Source organism: Melospiza melodia, chromosome 19 (assembly GCF_035770615.1).
Source record: "Melospiza melodia melodia isolate bMelMel2 chromosome 19, bMelMel2.pri, whole genome shotgun sequence".
In the NCBI taxonomy this organism is placed as follows: domain Eukaryota; kingdom Metazoa; phylum Chordata; class Aves; order Passeriformes; family Passerellidae; genus Melospiza; species Melospiza melodia.
This window is the reverse complement of record NC_086212.1, coordinates 7,345,160-7,366,968: the sequence shown is the minus strand read 5'-3', so window position 1 is coordinate 7,366,968 and position 21,809 is coordinate 7,345,160. Positions and strand designations below refer to the sequence as shown.

Genomic DNA, 21,809 nt, shown 5'->3' with positions numbered 1-21,809 from the left:
TCCGCGCTCCCTCCTGCCTTCACCTAGTTCCTTAGTGAGAGACATTTTTTTATTTATTTATTTACCTTTCTTTTTTATTCCTCTACTTCCTGTGGTTTTCGCCCCAAGTCCCCATAGCGGTAGCCGGCGAGACATGGTCAATGTAGGCACCCAGCTAAGCGCTAAGATGGAGGCTCCATATGGTGAGTACAGCGTTCCCAGCGCCCGCGCTGCCGGCCTGCCGTCGCTCGGGGAGCGGGGCTGCCAGCGGCCAGCAGCAGCCCCCAGCCCCGCCGTGCCCCCCCTGCCTCAGGCACGGCTGGAGGTGGAGGCAGGAGAAGGGTTCTGACTGATTTGGATGTGATGGAAATCCTCTATGTGTGTGTTTTCTCGCTTTCACGCTGCTTGACCCAAAGAGGAAGGCACGTGCCTGAGGGAGCAGAGCGGCCCCACGTGCTGGCAGAGGGGCTGCTGCTGCTGCTGCTGGGATCACAGCAGAAGTGGCAGCAGTTTCGAGGAGGTGAAGTGCTGCCCTAGGACACACAGGCTGCAGGTGGCCCGTGGCATGCCCGGGCTGTGAGTGGGCACAGCGGGCACCTGCCAGCGCTGTGCTCCCTCCGAGGGCCAGCATTACGGCTGGGCAGCTTTCCCAGCAGGGAGTGGAGTGCCTGGACAAGCAGCAGCCTCCAGCCTCTGCAGGGCACAGCCTCAGGTGGCACAATGCTGCCTGGTCACCTGGGCACAGCAAGATGCCTGCCAGGCCCGTGTCTGTGCTCCCAGGGTGGAGCAGCCCCGTGTTGTGCCCCTTGGCTCTGACAGATGCCAGCTGCCAACAAATGGAGGTGGACCCCTGGGGACAGATGCCCTTGGCTGGGCTGACATCAGCCCATGGTTATCCTCAGGATGGGCCAGCTGTGCCTGTGTGGCAGCTTCCCCCACAGCTGGTTTGGTCCCCTGTGTTCTGGGAACCCTGGTTCCCTGGGCATGGCCAGGCTGGGGAGTGAGGTCCCAGCAGGTGAGGTCTCACAGTTAAGAGGTTCTCCATCACATCCTCATGGTGCTCCAGCACTTCCTCGTGGCTCTCCATCAGATCCTCATGGCTCTCCATCACTCTCAAGGGCTCTCCATCGCTTCCTCTGGCTTTTCATCACACTCCATGGGGCTCCCCATCACACTACCTTGCTTTCCTTACTATTTTTCATGTCCTGTTCCTCTTCTCTTTTACAAGTGTGCAGCCCCTGCCCAGCCCACTTTCCAGGCACTGTGTGTGCAAACCCATGTCCCAGGAGGGCTTGTGGGACTCCCAGACCACCTTCTTGCACTTTGCTCATGGCCTCTCTTTGGGTGATTGCTTCCCTTGATCCAGGCCTGCAGCCTCCCGCTGGTGTCACCTCCAGCCCTAACCCACCTCTGTTGTGGCATTCGTGTCTCCTTGCCCCAGCTCCCAGCACTTTAGTACCCTGCAGATCACTTTATTTCAGGTAACATCACCCCACAGTGAGCCATGGCCAGACACAGGCCGTGTCAGCATTTTGGTGGGTCCATGGTCTACGGCAATGGAAATGTGTAGGAATTATACAGGATCTGCTGTGGTGTCACTGGAGCAGGCAGTGGTAATCAAGCAGTTACAGAATGCTGAGTTTTAGCCTGCTTTTAGCCAGTTGTGCATCCTCAGCCTGCAGCAGCCAGGTCTCTGGAGGAGCTCTGTTCACTCCTGCCTCTGACCTGCAGGTTCCAGCAGCAGAAAAATGCCCAGAAAACTGTCCAGGTTTTGGTCTGTTTAGTTCAGGCTGTGTCTTTGTGTCAGCTGGTGCTGCTTGGACAAAGTGCAAGGAGCTGTGTTGTGAAGGACACACAGCTGGTGAAAGGAAGGATTGATTCCTCTGAGATGGGCACAGGGTCGGATCCTGGAGTGGGAACTGGCCCAGGAGGAGCCAGTGCTGAGCATCCCCCAGGCTGCAGCCCCAGATGGCTCCTGACCCACCCAGCTGCCAGGGCCTGACCTGCACCTCATTTGCAGAAGGAGAGGTTCAAGGGATGTTCCCACCAGCCTGGGAGATGTGGTGGTGCAGGGTGGCCAGCTCTGGCTGTCCCCACACCCAGGGTGCCTGCATCCAGCTTTGCCCCAGGGTGCAAAGCCAACCCCATTTCTGCAGTGAGAATCCAGCTTTGCCTGGCACATGCAACAGGAGAGGCTGAACAAGTTCTTTAATCACTTAGGATGAAGTTATTCTGCTCACTCGCAACTGGCGCTAATGTGAGCAGTCACTTGCAAGCCCTGGCACATCAGTGACCTTAAACACAGGCAGGTAAACATTTCTGACAGTAATTTTCTCCTGAATTTTTTAAAAAATTATTTTTATTAATTACAAATTTTAAAGTTGTTTTTGTTTTAGCTTTTCAGTCTGAGAGTCAGTAAGTGAGCCACGTGCTGAGTGCAGGGCAAGTGCAGGCAGAGCCAGGTGCTGTGGGGTGGCTGGGGAGGAATCACTGCCCATCCCACCCTTGGCTGGGGAGGAATCACTGCCCATCCCACCTGTGGCTGGGGAGGAATCACTGCCCATCCCACCTGTGGCTGCTCTCCCCATCTGCTCCCATGGCCCGACAAAAGCAGCTCTGGCCAGCACCTGCTGCAAGCCTGGGGCCAGGCAAGGGGGAGAGAGAAATAAGGAGAATAAAAAAGCAAGATGGGCCTCCCAGACTGAAGTGAGAGGAAACTCAGAGTGTTGGCAGAAGGAGGGGAGTCCTCATAAATGAAATGGGTGAAAAAGTTATCCAAATAGAGGTGAGGAAGGCTTGGTGGGATGGGGACTGGGCAGTGCCTGGCTTCCCTGGCAGCTCTGTAGGACTGGGCTGGGGCTGGGCAGCAGAGTGGGCACAGCAGCTGGGATGGACCATCCTGCAGATGGCAAAGTGGTGGCCAAACCCTTCCCAGGGACACTGGGATGTTTGTTCCCTTGCAAAGTAGTGGTGGAGCTCACTCAGCTGTGGTGCCAGCCATGCCCACAGTGATGCCCTGGCAGCTCCCAGCCCTCAGCAGGACAGCCCATGGAGCTGGTAAGCCTGATGGAGGCACACCTGGGTCCTCCAGAGGAGCCTTCAGCCTTGGAGAGGGTCACAGAGTTATTTTCAGTTTCTTTAAATAGATGGAAGGATTTTTCTGATTTTCCCTTCTCCCCATCTCTCTTAGGCACTTCAGGATTTCAGCATCCATCTGAAGCCAGGGGTACATCCTAATGGGGAAGCTTGGCACTGGCATTCAGCCTTGGGGACAGGTCTGGCCCTCTCTTGGCAGTGGTGGCATCAGTAAGAGCATCCCCCCACTGCAGTTACTGCAACCCTCCCACTCATCCCTGCCCCAGACTGTCACCAACATTTTCCCTAAATGACACCTCAGGGGCACTAATTTCCCTCCCATCTGAGCTGTGCCTTGTGTAAAGGACCTGGAGGATGCCCTGCCAGGCAGTGACAAAGCTGGCCTGTCCCCAGCACCCTGGGAGGGTCCCTCGGGGAGAAGGGAGTGATGCTGCAGCTCTGGAGAGACCTGGAGCTGGAAGCACATTCACAATCCTCACCAGCACCTGCTGAGGACAGGCTGTGAGCTGGAAAGGGCTCCACTGGTGCTAAATCCCTGCAGGAAGCTGTAAATAGATGTGTGAGAAGGTGGAGGATGGAGAGGGGGAAAGGGGAACATCTCCTGGGCAGTGAGGAAGGGGTGAGCCTCTTGATCCACCTTCATCCTCCCACTGAGACTTGGGCACGATTTGGCCAATTGGTCTCACTCCCAGTGCAGGCAGCACCACCCCTTCATATTTTGGATCTCCTCAGAGCTGGGGATCCCCAGGGCTGGTGGTTACAGCAGGGACCAGAGCTTGATCAGGGCTGGCCCTGCTCAGTGAAGCAGCTTTGGAAAACAGCTGAAAAATGCCAGATATCATTGCTGCTCAGGAGCTCTGGTCAGGTGTGGGCGAGAGTTTCAACTGAGAAACATAAGAGGGGGCCAATTTTCTAAGTATTTTAAATTTTCGCTGCCAAATGCATTGAATTTTTTAGAGGTTTCCTCTAGACATGACCTGAACTGAGCTTTTCCTCCTCAACTGCTCTTTAATTCCTCTGTTTAGTCCTGGTCTCTGTGTCCAAGGCCTGGCAGCCATCAGGGACTGATGGGTCTGAGGACACCTGGCACAGCCTCTTTCCTTGTCCCCACTCTGGCCATCCCTGCTGGGTGTTAGGGTGGCTGTAACACTGATGCTGGCAAAATCAGCACTTTCCAGTGCCTGAGCAGGGTATTGGTGCAGCCAGGAATAAGCACAGGTATTTGCTGGGATGCAAAAGGCACAATCACTGTGTTAGCACCTTGGCCTTCTCCCAAGAGCTGTTTGCAGGTGCTTGGTGAAGGTTTCCTTGGGGAAGAGCTGGGGATGCTGCTCAGTGTCACAGGGTGTCTGCACTTACCCATAAGGCTGTGACTTCTCCCACCTCATTCCAGCCATTTATGGGGCCAGCAGCACTCCCTCAGCCTCGGCTTTGCTTGAAACACAATGGTATTTTTATAGGGGGAGTGAGCCCAGAGGGCTGCAGGCAGCAGGAAATGAGCTCCAGCTCTGGAAGGTGAGCAGCAAGAGGCTCAGGAAGTGCCCGAGAAGTGCCTGAGAAATGTTCTGAGCTCAGCAGGGCTGGTGTAGGTCTGCCAGTCATACTCTGTTAGTTATCTGCTGATATTTCTTAAATGGCATTAAAAAATGTTTACTTAGCATGGGTGCAAAGGGGTGGTGAGTGATGGTGGTCCCACAGACAGCAAGGGCTGGGTGAGTTTCTTCTAGATACAGCACTATTTGGAGCAGGACCAGGGCCAGCAGTGGAGCACAGGGCAGAGCCAAGGGGAACATCAGGGGATGCCTGCAAGTATCTCTGCTGGCAGGCTTGGGGTTAGAACAGGGCAAAGACTGCAAAAAAAAAAAAAAAAAATCCATGACTGTTTGTGTTCAGGCTCCTTCTCTGTTTGCTTTCCTCAAATATTCAAGCAAACAAGGTTCCTGGCAGAAATGTATGTGGAAATGGCAAATGTTGCAGAATTTTCACAGAAGGTGAATTTCAAGGTAGGGGTTGTAGGGTGAACCTGGGGCTGAGGGCTCTGCTCTCCTGCTCTGGGCACTGGGGCCTCTGAGCAAAGCTGGGTCCCAGAAGCAATTCCTCCCAGGAACAACTCCTGTCCAAGCTTCAGCCTGAGCATCAACAGAGATCACTCAGCAAATCCCTTCAGGAAATACATGTCTCAAAAAATAAAGGTAGGCTCAGGATGCTGCACCAAAGGGGTGGGAGGGGCAGCTCAGGCAGAAGAAGTGGCTGTGAAAGTCAAGGAGCAAACAGACTCTGGCTCTGCAAGGCTGGACCAGACTTTCTATCCCAAAATCCTGCAGTCACCAGAGGGATTCCAGCTGCATCCCCATGGTAATGGAGCTCTGGTGCTGAGAGAGAGATGGGGACCATCACTGTGAGCTCAAGCCCCTGAGCCTCCAGCACCAAGGTGTCCCTGAGGGCACAACTGCTGCTGGCAGCTCCTGCTGGGAGGAGGACTGGAGGTAGGAATGGATGATAGTGTGTGCCTGCATAGCAGGTGACCAGGCATAGCCCATATCCTCTGTGATGGTGCTCTGGGAGCATCTTCTCCTTCTCTGCACATCCAAGTTGGTTTGACAGCCTGGTTTTCATCACAGCCCTCAGACCTTGCTCATTCCACTCCAGAATTCCAGGGCAGGACCTTCCCTGCAGCTCTGCTCATCCATCTGTCAGGATGGGTGGCTCATCTCTTGTCACTGAGCACAGGGAACCCAAACCCACCAACCAGTGGTGGGGACCAGCAGACACCTTTCACCTGCCTCTGCACCAGAAACCTGTCCCAGCCATGGGTGTGTGTGAGATTTTATAGGTGATAACTCCTGGGAAAGTGGGAAACACAAGGAGAGACGCACACTCAGCTTCCTGGCATGGCCCAACGCTCTGGTTAGGAGAGCCAATGTCAACAGACAGACTTGAAGGAAGGAGCAAAACCAAATACATGGATACTTCTCAGAACAAGAGCTGTAAAACCTGCACAAACCTGAACAAGTGCCACAACACTGGTTTATATGGTCAGAATCAACAGTCGAGCTCACTCAACGTGTTTGCCAACACACAAACGACAGCCACCATGCTGGGTTTATGGCCCAGTGCCCCTCATGGAGGCAGAGCCCAGCTCCTCCTGCCCCACTCAGCCACTTCTGTCCCTCTCTGCTCCTAAGGGATGCTGATCATTTTGCCACACTGTCCCCAAAGACTTGATAGCCCATGCCAAGGGGCTGCTGCTTGAGCAGGTCCTGTGCTGGGGACAGGCACGCTCAGGTGGAGGTGGCACAGCAGGGAAGAAAGACAAAGCACTGATGGATGCCTGAGGGAGCAGCTCATGCAGAGTTTCATTGTGGGCAGGCCAAAGGTGGCAACAGGAAATAAAGACTGGAATAAGGGGGCAGGAGAGACAAGGGGAACAGCCAGGCTTCAGATCCAAAGCCCTGCCTAGAGTCCTGTGGTGGTGTTCACAGGGGTCCCAGGACGAGAGAAGAGATGAGAATCTGACTCCATGTTTCAGAAGGCTCATTTATTATTTTATGATATATATTATATTAAAACTATACTAAAAGAATAGAAGAAAGGATTTAATCAGAAGGCTAGCAAGGAAAAAGAAGGAATGATAATAAAATCATGGCTGACCAGACAGTCTGAGACAGCTGGACCATGATTGGCCATTAATTAGAAACAACCACATGAGACCAACCAAAGATGTACCTGTTGCACTCCACAGCAGCAGATAATAATTGTTTACATTTTGTTCCTGAGGCCTCTCAGCTTCTCAGGAGAAAACATCCTAGCAAAAGGATTTTTCAGAAAATATCATGGCTACAGCCACCAAGGTGGTGGGACCGAGGTGGTGGAAGCAGAGCTGAGTGCTGCCTGTGGCTCATCCATGGGTGTGTGCCTGGAGACTGCCATTGTCTGGGAGAAATGTCTGTTGACTTGGGTGTGTTTGCCTGTTCCAGCCACTAAAACCTGTGTGGCAACACAGGGGTGCAGGGAGGTGTCACAGGGTTACACACAGTTCAGTCCCAGTCCTGCTCCACGTGGGAATGTTGGGCATCAGCCCCTGTTGCCAGCACACCCCTCCCTGGGCACAGAGCTGCTGCTCACTCCCCATTCCTGACCCACCAGGAGCATTCTGGAAGCTGCTGACTGTGGGCACTCCAGATTAACTCAAATATACCTCAGGCAGGCCTGAGTGGAAGCAGAAGCTTGTGGAGACAGGACAGGAATGGTTTAGGAATGCTTTGCTCCATGAGGCTAGTGCCTTCGAGGTGCTGCTTGGGGCCTGATGTCTGGAGGGCAGGAATGAGCTCTCTTCTCCTTGGCACAGCAAAAGCAGAGGTGGGCTTGGCAGGAAGAGTCATCCAAGGAGGAAGGAAAATGCAGAAAAATGGGTGTTTCACATGGGTTTGTCCCTGAGTTGGTTCTTCTGGACACAGAGACTGATGAGACCTGGCCCTAGTTGGGTCATAGCCATGCAGCCCAGGGCTGAATTCAGAGTTGCCCAGGTATCCCTTTCAGCAATCCAGTCACTCAGTGCCTGTGGAACCCTAGTGAATGCCACTCCATTCCCTCACACAGTTTTCCTCCTCCACCATGAACACTTGGCCACACTTGCCAGACCGCACTTCCGCAGAGAAGAAAACTTTGGGTGCTCAGCAGCCTCTCTGCTCCCCTCTGGACTGAGTCATCCTGCATTGTGATGTCAGTTGGGAGGGGAGACCAAGGTTGCTGCTCAAGGATATGGTGTTCTGGCTATTTATATAGAAACACTTTAAACCAAAAGCAGTCAGCTTCTCCCTCAGGAGCCAGACCCACACCCAGGCACAATTTCTGGGTCAACCTCCAGGCCTGCACATATGGTCAGGTATCCCTGCCCTAAAGAAACCCAGTGTCAGGGCAGAGAGCAGGCAGGGACCTCAGAAAGGTGGCTCAGAAAGCAGCGGGCACTGCTGCTGGCACTGGCAGCACGGCACAGACCCAGAGCCACCTTATAATTTTCCTCCGGGTAGTGGCCAGAACCCTTTAAAACCTGTGGCTCTGCAGCACAAACTGCTGCTCCCCATCAAATCTCATTGTGACCAGCATTAAGGGATTAGCCTGTTCCTGCTCTGCACCACAAGCAGCTCCTGGGCATGGCTCGTGCCCCGCTGCCCACGGGGGGCTCGCCGGCTGCACGGCCCCAGCCCGGGGCCAGACTGCCCTAGCCCTGCCCACGGAGCTGAGCGCCCCTGGAAGATGCATGGCAGCAGATACCACCTGTTCCAGGAAACACCAGGTACCCCCCTGCTCCCCCAGCACTTGCAGCAGGGAGAGAAGCAGCTGCAGAGCCAGCGCTGCAGAGTTTATGTGAATGAAGGGCATTGAATGAAGGGTGTCCAGTGTGGGTTTGGAGCTGCCAAAATATGCTCGTTCCCACTGGTATTGCTGGTCCTCGGAGCATGGGACCCCCATGTCTCTGGTTTCTGTTTTGCTTCGTGCAGGGTGCACATAGCAGCTTTGTGGGTGGTGGTGGATCATGTCCCCAGGTTGGTTCTGGGGCTCAAGGGAGAGATACCCCAACATGGGCAGCATGCTGGGTGCTGTGGCTCCTGGGGGAAGAGGTGATGGAGTCAGGCTGGCATCCCATGGATACCCTAGTGATTGCCTGTGCTGTCTGGGAAATGATTCAGTCATTGCCAGGCCAGTTCCCAGTGCCTGGCATTACTGCCCTGGGCTGCAGCCTCAGCTGGCCTGGGGACAGATCCTACCACTCACAGAACAGCCTCTGCCCCTGAGCCAGATCTGCAGTGGCCAGCCCCTTCTCAGCCCTCAGAATGAAAGCTTAGAAGCAACTAAGAGAAAAACACTTCCAGTGCAAACTTTACTGGTTGCACAGACTCCTTACCAGAAGGGTTTTTAGGGTTCCCTTTGTGGCCCCCTCCAGCCAGCTCTGTGCTCAGCCCCAGCACCCACGGGACCTCAGTGTAGAGGCAGGAGGCTGGGTGGGATTAGGATGCACCAAACATGCCCAGGTTCCTGCACACCACTGCCAGCACCGTGAGGAACTTGGACATGTTTGGTGCTTCCTGAGCCCTGGACCCTCACACAACCCCATCCCCAAAACATCCCAACAGCCTCCATTCCTCTCGGACTCAGCAAAAATTGAGCTGCTCCTCTTGCTTGAGCAATTCCTCCCAAGCAGGGTTTGTGCTGGTGGTGGGTTTGTGCTTCCTGGGGTAGCCTGCAACCCCAGTCAGCATCCCCACCATCCCATGCCAGTGGGGAGTCACATGCTGGGGGCTGCTCCCAGCAGTACCTGCACTCTTTATCAGCTGGAAATTGATTTAGGAGAGTTCATGGCTTCAGTGTCCCGTGATACGTTTACTACAAGTGGTTCATTTCCTCAAATGATGTCGTTTATGGTCATAATATATTTTAATTTCTTTATGATACAAGAGGCCAATGGCACTGGGACTTGTAGGAATGTAAAGGGACAAACAGTAGTGTTATCCAGTGCTGCAGACCTAGGTTGAATACTCACAGGCTGGTCAGCAGTTCCCATGTTTGTTAGCTGGGAGCCAGGCAGTTGTCCCTGCAGTGTCCTGGCTTCTGGAACTGTAGGGACGTGTGATCCCCTGCCCTTGCTGTGTTCCCATGTTCCCATACCTTGCTTTCTGCTGTGTTTTTGTTTCTCTGGCAGTGGACAGGAGGGTTGTGTCACACAGGAGGGTGTGTGGGGGGCGTGCAGCTGCTGTGGACATGGAGCTCCTGAGTGTTGTCTGGCTCTCACTCACCCCGTGCTGTGCTCTGGTGATTGAGGACATTGGGGACACGACAGGTTACTCAGGCATTCCTGCAGAGAAAAAAGCATTTTGCACTAACTTGTTTGCTTCTATCTCCACAAACTAAAATCTCCCAAATTTTGACTCACCACCCCTTTGTGGCTTTTTTTTTGGTTTTTTTTTCCATTCCCAGCCTACCTTTCCCGATTCAGACCTGCCAGTGCTCCCACCTGCAGCAGCCTCCCTGCTTCCTCGTGCTTCCTCCCATCAGGCACACATGGGCCTGTCCTCAGATGTTCCCCCAAGTTCAGCTGCCCAGCTGGGGCTGACTTTGCCAGTCAGCCTGGGGCAGGAGGGCAGCTGGAGCTGCTGGGTCCAAGGAGATGCTTTTTGCCCTTGACTTGCCCTCCTCCGGAGCCATGGGCTCAGACTGTCCCCTGACACCCTTGCCCTGCTGCAGCTCTCCCTCCATCCCTCAGCATCATTGCAGTCTTTTGCCTTAATTTTGAGGGAGGGCTGATCCCAAGAGCCCCAGCAGCCACTGGAGGTCACTTCCAGGCCTGGCTTGCTGATGCACCTAGCTTTGCAAAAATATTTAAAAAGAAAAGGTAAAACTTGATGTGTAACCACTGTTGATTTTGGCTGTTCTCCTCCTTCACCTATTGCTCCACAGCTGAAACGATTCAGGGGCTGTTTCATGTGTGTATAATGAATGTGTAAAGTCAATGAAACCTAAAAGCCCTGCAAACAGCTAGCAGGGCTGAAGGGAGAGACTCGCTTGCCAGACTGTGGGCTCAGTAGGGATCCTTTTCCTTGGAAGCTTCAGGATTACTTCAGGCCCAAAGGAATCACATCCAGCCAGCTAAACAAGCTCTCCCCAGGTCCAGAGCGGGCTGCTGAGATCCCTGCCACACTAAATGTGTGAGCTGGCAAGGCACAGACAGCAATAGGTGTGTGCTGCTGGCAGCAAACCCTCTCTCCAGTCCTGCTGCTTCCTTGAGGCTCCTGCTCCCCCATTTCAGTGGGGCTTCAACCACCAGATTTCAGCCAAGCTTCTGCCAGTGTAGTCAGTGAGCCTGGAACAGCACACGGCAAAGTCAGAGCTTTTCTGGACTTCCTCCCAAAGAGGCAGGAGAGTGTTCAGCAGGAAAGTGTCTGGGTCTCTGCTGGGTTGGGGTTTGGGTGGAGTGCAGAGTCTGTGGGGTAGGGTTTGAAGGAGGCAGGTGGGATCAGTGGTGGGAGCTGGAGCTTGGGCGAAGTTGCAGCCTGTGGTGTAATGGAAGAAGATGAATCTATTCCCCTTTCTCTCTTGGGCCCAGCTCACTGCATGATTTTGTATGGAAACAGAGCAGACAGATTTCCAGAGTCACAACTGCAAAACTGCGGGTCCCAGAGCCAGATGCTGTTTTCAGTGCAGGCAGAGTGATGGCAAATACACCTCAGCAAATGCCCTGGCATTTCCCAGTACAGCCACCCTTCTGGGAACAGCTCAAATTCACTGTCCTTGCATAATAACAACTCTGAGGAGAAATAATAATTACTTCCTCAAGAGTTCAGAGCCCTTGTTAGGCAGGATAATAAACCCCTCTGCAGTCCTGGGATGAAAGGCAAGCACAGTGTTATCACCAGAGCAGTATATGCTGAAATGGTCTGTCTGTCCCCACGTTTGCAGTTCTTTCCCCACCACTTTTGCAGAGCAGTTATTTATTTTAGCTCCAATAATTGCCTCCAGGCTCAGCATCATCCCAGCTTTGTCTGAAATGCACATGTTGCTTTTGGAGAGGAGTTCAGGCAGAGTCTTATAACTTCTTTAAAGTGACTCTTCCCCATGCCCATAAGATGCCTCTATTCTCCATATGGGGATTTTGTGGTCTGGGGACCAGGACAGTACTGGTTGGTTTGGCTACTTTTTGATAACTCTGTTCAGACACAGCCTAAGGTTGCAGTGGAGCTGCCTCTGTCACCCTGAGCTGTGCTGGGGAGCCTGGGGTGCCAGCACATGTCACATGCTGATCAGTGACAGTGTGTCTGGGGTCTGCCCAGGGTTTGTCTGTCCTGGCCATTGCCCCCAGCTCCAAACAGCAAACCTGCCCCAACCCCAGAGACAGGCGCTTCAGCCCTGGGAAAAGCAAATCACCAAGAGTGATTGCTGTGGAACAGGATGATAAAATTGATTGCATCTTCCCCAGGCAAGGTCTGGCACATGGCTGTGGTCTCCTCCTGCCTCTCATTGCTGGAGTTTTCTTATCCACCTCCCTGGATGGAGCTGGTGGCTCATTTTCACCTCTACAAAGTGTTTTGCTGGGGCAGGGATGTGCAGTGTGCAGCTGGCAAGGGGCAAACAGACCCTAAACAACCTCTGCTGAATCATCTGTTTTCCTGGAGCCTTCTCACAGCTTCTGGGGACATTCTAGGGAGGGACATGGGAGCAGACCCCAATCTGTGTGTCTGCCATAAGATTGCCCAGAGCAAAGATCTGCCCCATGAGCTGGGGGCTTGTGCAGCTGCACTGACCTGCAGCCCTCCAGCCCCAAAAAATTCCTTGGAGCTGCTTATTAAGACACTGACAACTCTGCTCTGGAGTCACAGCACACCGAGGTAGAAGGCAGGAGGGTTTGACAGCATGGCCTAAATACCCCTGTTTACAAAAAGTCTGACAAAACACAAGCCCTTGGCTTTATCTTTCCCATTTGGAAATAGTCACCGAGCAAATATACTCAAGGCATGAAAGGAGGGGGGTTTATATTGACTTTAGAAAAAGCTGTTCTTTAAAAACAGGGGAAAAAAAGCTCATCCTCGAGCTGTGCAGACTGGCTGTGAGATCCAAAAGAATCAGTGTAGGGGCTTAAAGCATGCCTGCTAATCTGTAGCAATTCTGTGTGAGCAAGTCATGCAGTAAACTGCTCTCTGTTAATTTTTTAATGCAGAATAAACAGGTCAAGAAATGATTAGCATGAGAATAAGTCGAGCTTAATTGAGAGAATCAGAAAAGATGAGAGGGAAGAGGCAAATTGGAGTTATCAGTTAACCATACAGAGTGGCTCTGCCTCCACAAGCTCATGTTCCCTCTAGTTTATCATCCCCTCTGAAGCTGCTTTTTTTTTTCCCCCTTCCCTTACTTGAATGATGAGCTAAAATTGCTGGAACAAGCACAATGGAAGCCCTTGTTCCTCCTTCTCCTTTTCTCTCAGCAATGGCTGGCCAAATGAATTGTAGGTGATAAAACTCCTACCTGGTTATTCCCGAGGTTCTTCCCAGAAAGGAAGCTGCTGGCATTAAGTGCAAAATCCGCTTTGTGCAAGTACCAGTGCTGTGCTCCAGTGCAAAATTTTCAGCGTGATCCTGGGAAATCCAAGGACTGAGCAGCCACATCCGTGGGCAAGGGGAAGAGCAGTCCTCGGGACTGCTTCAAGTGGAGTTTGGTCAGTGGTCGGAGATCTATATTCTCAGATAGGCAGGACTTTGTCCACAAACTGGAATTTGAAATTTCAAAGGGGAAAAAAAAAAAGGCAGAAGGGACCTTTGCATGTGTGGAGATGACTACGCCGGTGACGTTCCCCTGGGACTTTTGTTCTTTGTCTTGGACCTGGGCTTCCTGCTTCCCCTCAGCTTGCTCGTGAAATGGCGGCAGGCCGGGCAGGGCCTGGCTGCGCTCAGGGCTTTGCTGCACTGCAGAGGTTCCACACATGAACCCATCTCTGCTTTGTGGGCATGAGGGGGAGAAAAAAAGCACCATGTAAAATATCCCCGCTCCACAGTGACCTTGGAGCTGTGAATAACAGGGGGCAGAGCTCTGGAGTTGGGTTTGCCAGGCCGGCGATGGCGTTGCCGATGAAAGCTGAGGGGGTCCTGCTGGCTCTGGGCACTGGCTTTACTGCCAGGCACTTCTTGTGAGAGACAAAAGCAAGGGGCAGGAGGGTCCCTGTTCATGATCCATGCTCAGAACACCTGCAGGCAGCCCTAGACTGGGGTGCTGGTGGATCCACTGGCAGGCAGGGCTGTGTCCTGCAGCAGTGGGGAGAGATGGGCCAGCAGGAACTTCAGGAGCATAACACACACAGGGCCATCAGAAAGATGGGGCCAGGCTCCTCACAGGGTGCATGGCTGGAGATCAAGGGGCATTAAAACTGCAGAGAGGTTCAGCCAGTGTCTAAACATGAGGACAGTCAAGCACCAGCTGGCTGCCAAGGCTGCTCTCCATCCTTGGAGGTGTTCAATAAAGTTGCAAGGAGCCCATGCTGCTCTCACTGGCTCTGCTTCCAGCAGGAGCCTGGGGCAGAGACTCTGAAGTCCCTTCTGACATCAATTTTCCTCTGATCCTACAACACCCTGTTCAAGAAGCACCAGGGAAGACCCCTTGAGAGAAGCCTGCTCACCTGCTGGACATGCAGAGTTGGCAAGCGCAGTAGGTGACAGCATCCTTTCCAAAAATGCCCTATTAAATACTCTGTTCCTGATCCTTACCTATTGAGAAGCACAGATCTTATCTTCAGGGAATTCCCTTTAGGTTTGCATAAATTTGCCAGGCAGGGATATATAGATAAGGTAGAATTAGTGCCATGATGTGCCAGTGTGGGAGAGGATTTACTGCTCCTCAACAGATAAAATTTAAATAATCACTTGGCACAGAAGAGGTCAAGCCCCAGAGCTGTCATGGTCTCCTTTGCAACCATGACCTGACATAGGAAACAGTGGGTGGAGTGTACAGAAAATGGGGACAGGAGAGAGGAGCAGATCTAGGAGCTGAACTTCCCTGGAGCACCTAGTCTGGGAACAACCTTTACCTATCAGTGGGGGGTCTTCCAGCTATGAGTTGTCTCTCTGTGTGGATTAAAAATGGCAAAACGTCTTTGGTAGCCGGAAGTGTTTGAAACAGTCCCACAAGCAGCTGCTGACTCGAACATCTCCCACCTAGAACAGCTACAGAGCCATGACAAGCTGCATTGGCAAGCTGTCCCAGAACTCACCACATGAGGATGACAGGGGAGACACCAGGGGAGACATCATCTCCAGCAACAGTGCCCAGAGAGCAGCCAATGCTTCCATCAGAGCCCATCTCCAGGGCAAAGGAAGTGCGTGGTGTCCTTGGCTGGTCTGGCCCTCGACCTCCACACCAACATGAGGGATTTGGGAGGGGCCACTGGTAACCCACAGAGGACACAGGCAGTGAGAAAACAACAGTCAACAGAGCCCTGGGAGGAAAACACCACGTCCCATTGACAGCCCCGGCCTCGTGAGCCACCTGATGCTCTCCAAACTTCCCCGCTCCTTATCTGCTGCTCTCCTGCACATGCTGCCTCTCTGATTTCTATTCCTGGCCCTTCTAATCCTTCCTGCCTGGGAAGTAAATGGCCTTTGCAGCCCCCTTGCTCAGCAGACTATTGAAGCAAAAGGTTTGTTTTGCTGAGCAGGGCAGAACAGGCCCTGCTTTTACGATATTTTACTAGACGCTGTGGCAAATCCTGCACATATTTGACCTGGTGTCTGTAGCATTTATCTAATCAAAGGGATCACCGTGGCCTGGCTGGGATTGGGACTGAGGTCCCTGGGAGGAGGCTATGGAGGGGGCTGTACTCTACTCTTGCATCTCTATCCCAATCTGCACATCATAAAACCAATTTTTGGCAAAAACTGTACCTGCCTAAAGGAAGAGCCACCAGCACATGAGCTCTAGCCTGTCCCTCAGGAGCACTGACCGAATGACTGTTTCCCCTGCAGCAAAGGATCATTTATCACATTCCCAAGTGAGAGAGCAGAGGCTCTCCCCTGTGCTCAGATTCAGAGCTGTAGCCTCAGGGTAGAAGAGCCATTCAGAAGTGCTATGTAGGTCATGGTTTTGGGGGCCAAAGTGCTGCTTCAACAATTCCATGTGCTCCTAAAATGCGAATAGAAAATCATCACTAGCACAACTGCCCAAAGGCATGTACTGGTGTGCAGCCAGAGACCTTGGATTCATGCTGTGGCAGTGATGGCACTGTGGCCAGGACAGCTCATGGTGCCAGTGGGGTTGGGGCTGCATTGGGGTGCCTGGGAAGAACAAACACAAGGCACCGGGAGCGCAGATCAGCAGCGTGTGGACTCGGCCACCGCTGGTTGCGAAACCTCGGGACTGTTTTCAATGCAGAACAAACTGATACCAAATCATTAATTGCTGATTCTCTTGCACCATGAGCCAGTGCCATTCAGAGATCGATTAAATTCCCACTCAATGATCTCGCAATTGCACTGAAAACTCTCAGTTCTGGCTGAAGTGGAGGAGTGGTGTGGGGCAGCTGGGGAGGAGAGCACAGGCAGCTCTGGCCCCACTGCCCAACACCAGCAGGGTCAGACCCAGGTCTGGGCAAGGCACAGAACCACTGCTGGTGCTGACAGCAGGCAGTGCACCCCCAGAAGGAAAGCTCCTGCTGCCCTGTTCTAACCTGTCTCATGAAACTTTTATGACAGATCAGCCAATACCTGAGCTGGGGGTGTCCAGCACAGAGTGACTTCAGCTGTGGGACTGGAGCCATCCTGGCCATTCCCAGGGTGTCTGTGCCACCCGTCGGCCCCACTCACTGTTTGGGCATGGCTGCAGAATGGGATCTGTTTATATGGCATCCAGCCTCCTGTAAAACTTGGTTTATAGGGAAGTAAAAGGAGTCATACATTTCACTTTACATAGCAACGTGTAAATTTCCAGGCAGGAGCTGACCTTCTCTGACCATGAGGGAGAGAAGAGGAGAAGGAGTGGAAGGGATGGAGGGAGCAAGAGAAAGGAAAAACAGGGGTGTAGACAATCAGTAGTGAGGAGAGGAAGGCAGTGACAGAAGTGGTAAAGAACCTTGTTCTCTTGGTAGGGTTTTTTCCAAATTTTCCACCCTAGGTATAATTAAGGGCAACACCAGCAGCTCAGCATCAAGGTCAATAGCCCTTGGTGAGTGCCTGCACCCAGAAGGCAGGATCAGAAACACCTTGAGATTCAATAATAAACAGTCAACAAGAATCACTGCTGCTCCACCAAAAAAAAAAAAAAAAAAAAAAAGCCTAGCAGTATTCGGCAATGGGTGAGATGATTAAAGATTAACCCCCTGCCTCCTGCCTCCACCCCTCTGGGAGTATAGGCCTTGAGGCTCAGCAAATCCTTTCAGAGAAATATCTGAATTAAAAGACAACAGGTAGGGGACGCAGTGAAGGCAGAGGGAGGCAGGAGGGCCAATAGCCTGGGCCAAGGGAATCGGTACAATCTGGCCCGTGTTTGCCCAGGATAATGCGCCTTTCCAAAGCCCTCATAGACATGGAGATGGCAGATTACAGCGCAGCGCTAGACCCGGCGTACACCACCCTGGAGTTTGAGAACATGCAGGTGCTGGCGATGGGCAATGGTGAGTCCCCTCTGTCCTCTCCCCTCTGCTGGGTGGGATGAGCTGGGGGCTGCAGGAGGAGGAGTCCCTGGGGTGGCCACAAAAATGTTCCCAGGGAGGGAAGGGGTTTCAGATGGGGAGCTCCTGGGAGGGTTCTGTTTCCCCAGGGGAAAATAGAGTGGGGAGAGCAGAGCTGTGTTTGGTACAGGTGGGATGGTGTCCAGCAGGCACACACCAGGAGCTGGCTGGAATGAGAGGTGCCCTCCAGACATTCAGCCCAGGGAATGGGGTTGGGGCTGAACATGGTGAGAGTCTCCCAAACCCCAGCCAAAATTTCTGCCTGAAGTGCTGTTGATGGTTCAGACAGACAACTGACCCTGTGCCTCCAGAGCTGAGAGCAGAAAGGCATTTAGCACCTGGTAAGGGTGAAAATCACTGCCAGAAGTGATTTAGGCACTGCCCGGCAGCTGCTGTGAGCCACAGCCCTTCCCCAGTGCAGCACTGGGCTGTGGGGTGCCATCCCCTTCCCTGGCTCAGCCCCCAGTCAGAGGGACAAGGCGACATTGAGAGGATAGACAAATGTTCCCATCCTTCAGGAGGGTAGCATCACACCTAACCCTGCAGAATTCACATTGTTGTCCCATCCATTTGGGGACCAAAGAGTCTTGGTGATTAAATGCTCAGAGATAAAAAGAGATTCCTCTCAAAGTCCCCTCTAAAGTCTCTCTAAAGATGAGGTTAATGACTAAATGAAGCCACAGAAAGTGTCCCTCTGAGCCCTTTCCTTCCAGCCCAGGGCTGCTGGGCACCTCTGTCCCAGAAGGGTTGTGCTGGCTCTGTGGACTCTTCCATCACAGCCTGTGTGGGTCTTGCCTGGCTTAAGGCTCTGCTCTGTCAGGGATGTAACACTGCGGTGCCTAAGTGGCTGTGCTGTGCCATAACCCCCCACCACTCTGGGTCCCGTCCCCTTCTCCACTCCTGGGGGCTGCTCCTACCCCTTCAGGTGCCTCTGGGCCACAAATTCCCCCCCTTTGGCTCTGCTGATACCCATCTGGACACTCTGGGACAAGCTCAGGCCCTGCTCCCTCCCCATGCCCCTCTCCCCTCCAGTGAGCATCTGCACAAGGGGCTGTGGTCTGCCTGCCCCAGACCCAGGGCTCCATGGAGCAGAAGGACATGAGAATTCCCTGTGACAAGACCCAGTGTGGCACTCCAGGGGTGGATGAGTCAGCTGGGGCAGGCAGCACCAACTCCTCTCCTGCTGGGCCCAGCTCCAGGCCAGGGACAGCCCTTGCTTCCAGGGCTGTTTTGGCACTGCCCTGGAGGACACACCTCCTGCAGGACCTCCACCTGCAGAACCTGTGCATCTTTTTCTGGCCAAGGACTGCTCAGAGCCCAGCCACTGCCTGCCACAGCTCTGCAGCTCAGCCCCAAGGCAGCTGCTCAGCAGGGACCAAGTTTGCCTCTCACAGGCAAAATGCATCCTGTGCTCAGACAGGCTCGGGGACCTCTTGAGCAGCTCCTGTCCTTAAAAAAAGCTCAGCTGTGAGGTCTCAAAGTCAGATTTTTTCTTTCTTCCATTTACCTTAACTCCAACCACTTGACTGCAGCAGCCAGAGCCCACATTTTTGGCACATATTTGTCAGAATAAACTTAATTGGAAAATTATCCATTAGGCAATAATTTCATTGTTGTTGACTATTAGGCTGAGATGTTGCAATTTTCTTGATAAGAGTGCCAGTTTTTCCTGCTCTATGTTCATCTGATTACAACCTGATAGATTGCTAAAAAGGGATTTATCTGGGCTGCCACAGATATACAAGTAATGGGATTAGAGGCAGATCAGCTGTTCCTCTCACATCTAAGTCCTATGTTTAGCTGGACCTGGGAATTTGACTTTCCTTCTGGAGTGAGCTGCATTTAGCTGAGCCCTGGGGATATGCATGGAGGAAGGCTGTTTCCAGAAGCAAGCTGCTCCCAGGGACCAGAGACAACCAGAGCAGCCTTGGGAAAGCTCAGGGCTCTGGGAGTGGAGGCAGGAGCTTTGCACTGGTGCTGCTGGAGCTGCGTGACAGGGTGTGCCAGGCAAGGACACAGAGGCAGCAAAGTGACTCACAGAGAAATACAGGAGGGACACGAGGAATTAGAAAGAGAAAGCAGGCAGGGAAATAAAAGAAATTGCCTGAGGTAGGGAGCTCAAGAACCCCTGTGCTCACTTACTGCTGGTTCTGTGCCAGTTAATCCTGCTGAGGGGTGGCATGAGCAGGATGTGTAGCAACTGCTGAAACACCCTTTTCTCTGTAAAATATAAGCTAAAAATGCAGCTCTGCCCCAGCCAGATTTGCCTTGGCCCCCCAGAACCACAGCAGGGCTACCATGGGGAGTCCAGCTGGGACCAGCCCTTCTGCTGGGTGCCAGGTGGGAGCAGATGTGGTCCTTCCAGGGTGAGCCTTAACTGAGTCCCTACAAAAACCCAGAAATCAGGGGCCAATAGACTCAAGCATTAAAAATCCCAGCAGGTTTCTATGGCTTTGTAGATCCTGGGTATGATTTGTCACTGGCATTCCCACTGAGGGAGGGGGATGTGCCTGTGGTGACACAGAAAAACGTACATGGGAGGGGACAATTAGATCAACTGAATTAAGGGCTGATCCCTTCAGCCTTGAGGTTTGTTTGGCTTGCTGGAGGGGTTTAGTGTAGCCCTTGTATGGTTTTTAGCCCTTCAGATGTCCTTTCCTCCAGAGCTTGCTGCAATTCCCTATCCTCCAAAAAAAGCCCTGCAAGTCCCAGTCCCCCTTGGTCTGTAAGGACTGCAAGACAAATCAATTTCCACTGTGATCCTACCAGACTTTAGAAGACACCCAGCCTACAGCCTTCTGCATGCCAGAGTGACACCTTTTTTCTTCAATCAGTCCTTCCTTGCATGGGTGGCCTTTGCTCACATGAGTTTTCCAGCTGAAGTCATTTGAGTTTGCCATTTACCTAAAGTCTTGTTTTCCCAAAGAAGGGCTGTGCAGGCTGGAGCTCCATGCCTGGAGAAGGGAAGTGCTCAGGGCTGTCTTGGGCTTTTTCAGTGCTAAAACACAAACACCTCCCTAACAAATCAGCTGCTCACCCTGAGCTGTAATGCCTCAGCTTTAACTCTGCATCAGCTTTTTCTCTGGCCACACTACTGCAGCCCAAAGTGTCTGCAAATCCCCGAGGAATTTTGGCTCTGCCCTGTGACTCCTGCAAATGGGCTTCCACTTTATCTGAAGGCATTGCTGCAGCCAGGCCTTTGGGAAGAGGGGTCTCACCATGGAATACAGGAAGTTTTAGTGCACACAAAATGCAATTAAACACTGAGAGCTTGCACTCTCTCTCCTTACACACCTCTCACACAGCCAGGCTGCTGCTGCCTGGTTTCTCCAAGAATCTCTGACTGGTAGCTCAGTTATCAAATGCTGGCTGTTGTCTCACTGTCTTCTTCTTGCTGTGTCCTTCCCCAAGCAGACACATCTCCATCAGAAGCAGCCAGCCTCAGCAGCTCCAGCAGCCTTGGGGTGAGCACGCTGTGTGCCATCTGCGGGGACCGCGCCACCGGCAAGCACTACGGCGCCTCCAGCTGCGATGGCTGCAAAGGCTTCTTCAGGAGGAGCGTCAGGAAGAACCACATGTACTCCTGCAGGTGAGGACACAGGGCACAGAGACCCGTGGCTCACACAGCACAGCCCCCTCACAGCTCAGTGGCAAAGCCCTCAAAGTGCAGCAGCACTGCCCTGTATCCTCCTCCACACTCCCTGAGCTAAGCCCGCAGCGTGCAGGGGTCAGTGACTGTCCTGGCTTTGGGATTGATCACTGAGGAAAGACCCTGGAGGTCTTGCCCTATAGTTTAGGGGCCAAATGGGAATGGCCACCCATGGATGTGGCCAGCAAGCAGCAAGGTGCCAGGGTAGAAGCCCCATTTCAAGAACGTAGCAGCTCACTGCTCAGTGCAGCACAAACCTTGCTCTCCCTGGGGGCAATCCTTCTCCATCAGTGGATGGATGTGTGCCATCCAGCTACAATGCTGCCACTGCCTGTTACATGACACAAAACACCCGAGGAGCACCATGAGGGGCAACATTACATGCAATTTTTCTGAGGATGAGGCACTCATGCTGCTCCTGAAATTCATGCACTGCACCTCGTGCCATTGGGGGCAGCCCATGGCTCTCCTGTGCCATCAGCAGCTGTGATCTGCTCACTGCTGGCTTTGAGCAACTCACCTGTAGAAAGTCGCAAGGAAACTGAAGAATCCTCAGTTCACAGTGTCTAAATCCCTTGGGCTTTTTGAGTCAGTTGCTCCTGATGGCCTGACAGCCACGTGGAGAGCATGAGGAGCAACATGACTCTAAAACCTGAGAGATAGAAGGAAGCCCCAGGTTTATGAGTGCCTGTGAAGCACCATACCATCATTTGCACCCCAGGGTTATTTAAGGTGGCTGCCCAGGAAGCCCCCTCCCCACAACTCCATCAGAAAAGCCAAGGTTCCCAGTTCTTTGGAAGCTGAGGCATTTATATGCACTACAGGAATATTTTAAGAGCTGCTTTCAGGCAACCATTTGGGCAAATCATAGCTTGGGAGCTTTAA

General features: G+C 52.9%; 1 protein-coding gene and 1 long non-coding RNA gene across 4 annotated transcripts in view; one reads left to right on the top strand and one right to left on the bottom strand.

The window, feature by feature from the left end:
- Positions 1–21,809, top strand: part of HNF4A (hepatocyte nuclear factor 4 alpha) — a 35,915-nt gene continuing 14,106 nt past the window's right edge. Inside the window, exons 1-2 of one of the 3 annotated variants that reach the window (XM_063172253.1) lie at positions 1–182; positions 20,690–20,864. In XM_063172253.1, coding sequence (XP_063028323.1) covers positions 134–182; positions 20,690–20,864 — 224 coding nt within the window. In that variant the 5' untranslated portion in view covers positions 1–133. Of the gene's footprint in view, positions 183–16,985; positions 17,219–20,686; positions 20,865–21,809 lie in introns of those variants that run through there. The other 2 variants (XM_063172252.1, XM_063172251.1) reach the window with 2 other exon arrangements.
- On the bottom strand, positions 9,487–13,371 carry LOC134426749 (uncharacterized). Its single transcript, XR_010030031.1, has 2 exons — positions 13,090–13,371; positions 9,487–9,928 (listed from the first exon to the last, which is right to left on the bottom strand). It is a non-coding gene; the product is annotated as an uncharacterized LOC134426749 (long non-coding RNA).